Source organism: Triticum urartu, chromosome 2, assembly GCF_003073215.2.
Source record: "Triticum urartu cultivar G1812 chromosome 2, Tu2.1, whole genome shotgun sequence".
Taxonomy (NCBI): Eukaryota; Viridiplantae; Streptophyta; class Magnoliopsida; order Poales; family Poaceae; genus Triticum; species Triticum urartu.
The window spans coordinates 136316489-136319580 of record NC_053023.1 but is presented as its reverse complement, the minus strand read 5'-3'; the positions used below and the strand labels follow the sequence as shown (position 1 = coordinate 136319580).

At 58.5% G+C, this 3092-nt stretch overlaps 1 protein-coding gene across 1 annotated transcript; it reads left to right on the top strand.

Moving 5' to 3' along the window:
* The first annotated feature begins 452 nt into the window (after window positions 1-452).
* Window positions 453-2604, top strand: LOC125541277 (zinc finger protein ZAT9-like). The gene has a single exon (XM_048704731.1). It carries the CDS (start codon window positions 719-721, stop codon window positions 2132-2134), a length of 1416 nt encoding a protein of 471 aa, XP_048560688.1. The 5' UTR covers window positions 453-718; the 3' UTR covers window positions 2135-2604.
* Window positions 2605-3092: the final 488 nt, after the last annotated feature.

The window sequence follows — 3092 nt, the reverse complement described above, 5'->3', positions numbered from 1 at the left end:
AGATTGACCATCAACACTTCACAATGTCAATTTGCTCTGTTCCTTCCAGCCCGAAGAATTGTGTAGGCTATCCGAATAAAATGAATTTTTTTTGCAATGAAAAGTAGGGTATTTATTACAGATTCACAGGATTACAATCGGCAACGACTAGTTCAGAATAAAACGAAACCTATTAATCGCTGGTGCTGCTACTAAGCAAGAAAATCTTTGAAACAAATATTCATATATAGAGTCATGAATTGAAACAAATATTCGGCATGAATAGTGAGCTATATCAAAAAGAAATGTTTGACCGGCACATCTGGACTCGACAGGTCATCAAGTCCACGTGGCGGCCTCCACGACGGCTCTCTCTCTGGGTGGGTGTGGGTATGGGGTTGGGGGGTGTCAGTTTGTTTGTTTTGTTTAAAAGAAAAAAGAAAAGAAGTTTGCTTCCATGCATGGATTTCTCCTCCTCCCCCTCAACCGCACCCATCGCTCCAACAAAACCTCCGATCGATCACGACCTCCGCTAGCTTCGCCTTCCGCTTAACCACACCACCCTACCTTTCCTCCCCTCTACTCCTTCAGCTCTCCCAAGCTTCATTCGCTCTCCCCCCAGATCCCCAATGGTCGCGCCCGCCGCCTCAGATCCTCCCCCAGGCGGCCCCTCCCCCTCCCCACTCTCCTCCTGATCGATCCGATCGACACCGCATCGCTGCTTCTTGGCCGGTCGATCATGGACGCCGTGGGGGAGCTTGCTGCTGCGGGGATGCACCACCACCATCACCACCACCACCACAGGTGCAAAGTGTGCGGGAAGGGCTTCTCGTGCGGCCGCTCGCTGGGCGGCCACATGCGCTCCCACATCTCGCTCGGCGAGGCGCTTCCGGAGGCCGACGACGAGCTGATCAGGCGCTCCTCCGCCAACGGCGGCCGCACCAGCGCCAATGGCGCCGTCGGCTACGGGCTCCGGGAGAACCCCAAGAAGACGCGCCGGCTGTCCGACTTCGCCGACGAGGAGGAGGACCAGGGCGGCGACGGAGGCGCGCAGAGGGCCTGCCGGGAGTGCGGCAAGCTGTTCTCGTCGTGGCGATCGCTGTTCGGCCACATGAAGAGCCATGCGCCCGGCGCCGCCAGGGATCACGATGAGTACGACGAGGCCGACGACGACGTGGACCTGCTTGGAGAGGAGGAGTACTCCTTCGCCGCGGAGGCGGAGGCGGAGGCGGAGGCGGAGAAGGAGGAGGAGGAGGAGGAGGAGGAAGAGGAGATGGAGCCGGCGCCGATGGAACCGCTGGTGCCGGCGCCGGTGGCTGGGATGGCCGCGCCGCCCAGGCGGAGGCGCAGGTCCATGCGCGTGGCGGCGCCGGCCCCCGCGCCGCCGCCGCCGATGCTGAGCGCGTTCGAGAAGGAGCAGGAGGACGTCGCGCTCTGCCTCCTGATGCTCTCGCGCGACACCACCGGTGGCATGCGGGGTTCGCCGGCGCCGAAGCAGGCGCACCTCCCGAGGAACGGCTACGGCTACAACTCCGACGACGACTCGGCTCTGTTCCAGTACGGCGACGCTAAGACCAAGAGCGTGGCCAAGAGCAAGAAGCGAAGGACCAGCCATTACGCGCTCAACTCCGCCTCGCCGAAGCAGCGGGGCGAGGCGGCGCCGCCGCCGGCGAAGCGCACCCGCTACGAGTGCCCGGGGTGCGGCAGGGTGTTCAGCTCCTACCAGGCGCTGGGCGGGCACCGCGCGAGCCACAAGCGGATCAACACCAGCTGCAGCGCCCCCAAGGCCGCGCCCGCCGCCGCCCCCGCGCCGGAGCCGAGCGTGGACACCTACACCTCGTTCGGCACCCTGTCCCCGTCGGCCTCGCCGGACTCGGTGGCCATCGGCATTGGCGCCGGCAGCAGCAAGAAGCCAGCCGCCGGCGAGGCGGAGAAGTTCGAGTGCCCGGTCTGCTTCAGGGTGTTCGGGTCGGGGCAGGCGCTGGGCGGGCACAAGCGGTCCCACATAATCGCCGACGCCGCCTTCTCCTCGGACGGCGAGCTCTACGGCAGCGCGAGCGTGAGCGTGAACGAGGAGCAGGAGCAGGGGTACCCGGTGGCGGCGGCGGGGTCGCTGGACCTCAACTTCCCGCCGGCTCCGTCGGAGGAGGCCTGAGCCCGAGCGCCCGACCCGCCGCAGCGAGAGCCAGCCAGAAGCAAAAGCTCGATCCGCAAACCGAGGCCATCAATGGGGGATGTGTACAGATTGATTCGATTCGTTTCCGTCATTCTTTCCAAGCGACGCTAGCTCCAGCTCCAAGCTCGAAGGTAGAGAGAGAATCTTCCAAGAAAGAAACCCAAGAAGAAGAGTTCAGAGTTCAGAGAAGCCATCGATCTCGGCATTCAGGTTCTTGATTAGGAAAAAAGAAAGAAAGAAAGAAAGAATACATTTCTTTTTTTTGTTTTCGCTGCATTCCTTTTTTGATTTCATCTCCGGATGGACAGGATTAATAAGCCGGCCTGCGAGTTAGTGGCCAACAAAGATGAACTCAAATGCTATTCCTTTTATTTTATTATTATCATCGGGTCGTCATAGTTTATTTCCTTCCTTCTATTTATTTTCTGGATGGATGGAGATTTGGTCATACGCATGCAGTGTTATTTTTAGCCTTGCTGTTAAGCTTTGCTAATTGCTGCCCATGTGGTGGTGGTGGTAACTGAAGTACTGAACCCCCGTGAATTCCTGGGTCAATGCTAACCTTTGCCCAGCTCCTACTTTTGCTGCACTGACCTGACCGACCGACTGACTGAGATCTCCAGCAACCAAGCAACCAACCAACCGCTTTGCTTCAGTCGTTGCCTGCTTAGTACAGCAGCAGCACTCAGCCGTTCCACTGACTGACAGGGTGACAATCAGCCAGCCAGGAGAAGCTAAGCCATCAAGCAAGTTTTCCCAACAATGCAAGAGCATTGCACTGGACCCCAGCCGGCCTCAACAGTGCAGTGTGCATGAAAGAATGCAATTCTTCAGAGCGATGGAAGCTCATAAGCTAAAACACACTGTACTGGTGAAATGATTGGCTAGCACAGTGGAGCAACAAATGTTTATGAGGAGCAAGCATGCATGTGTGCGT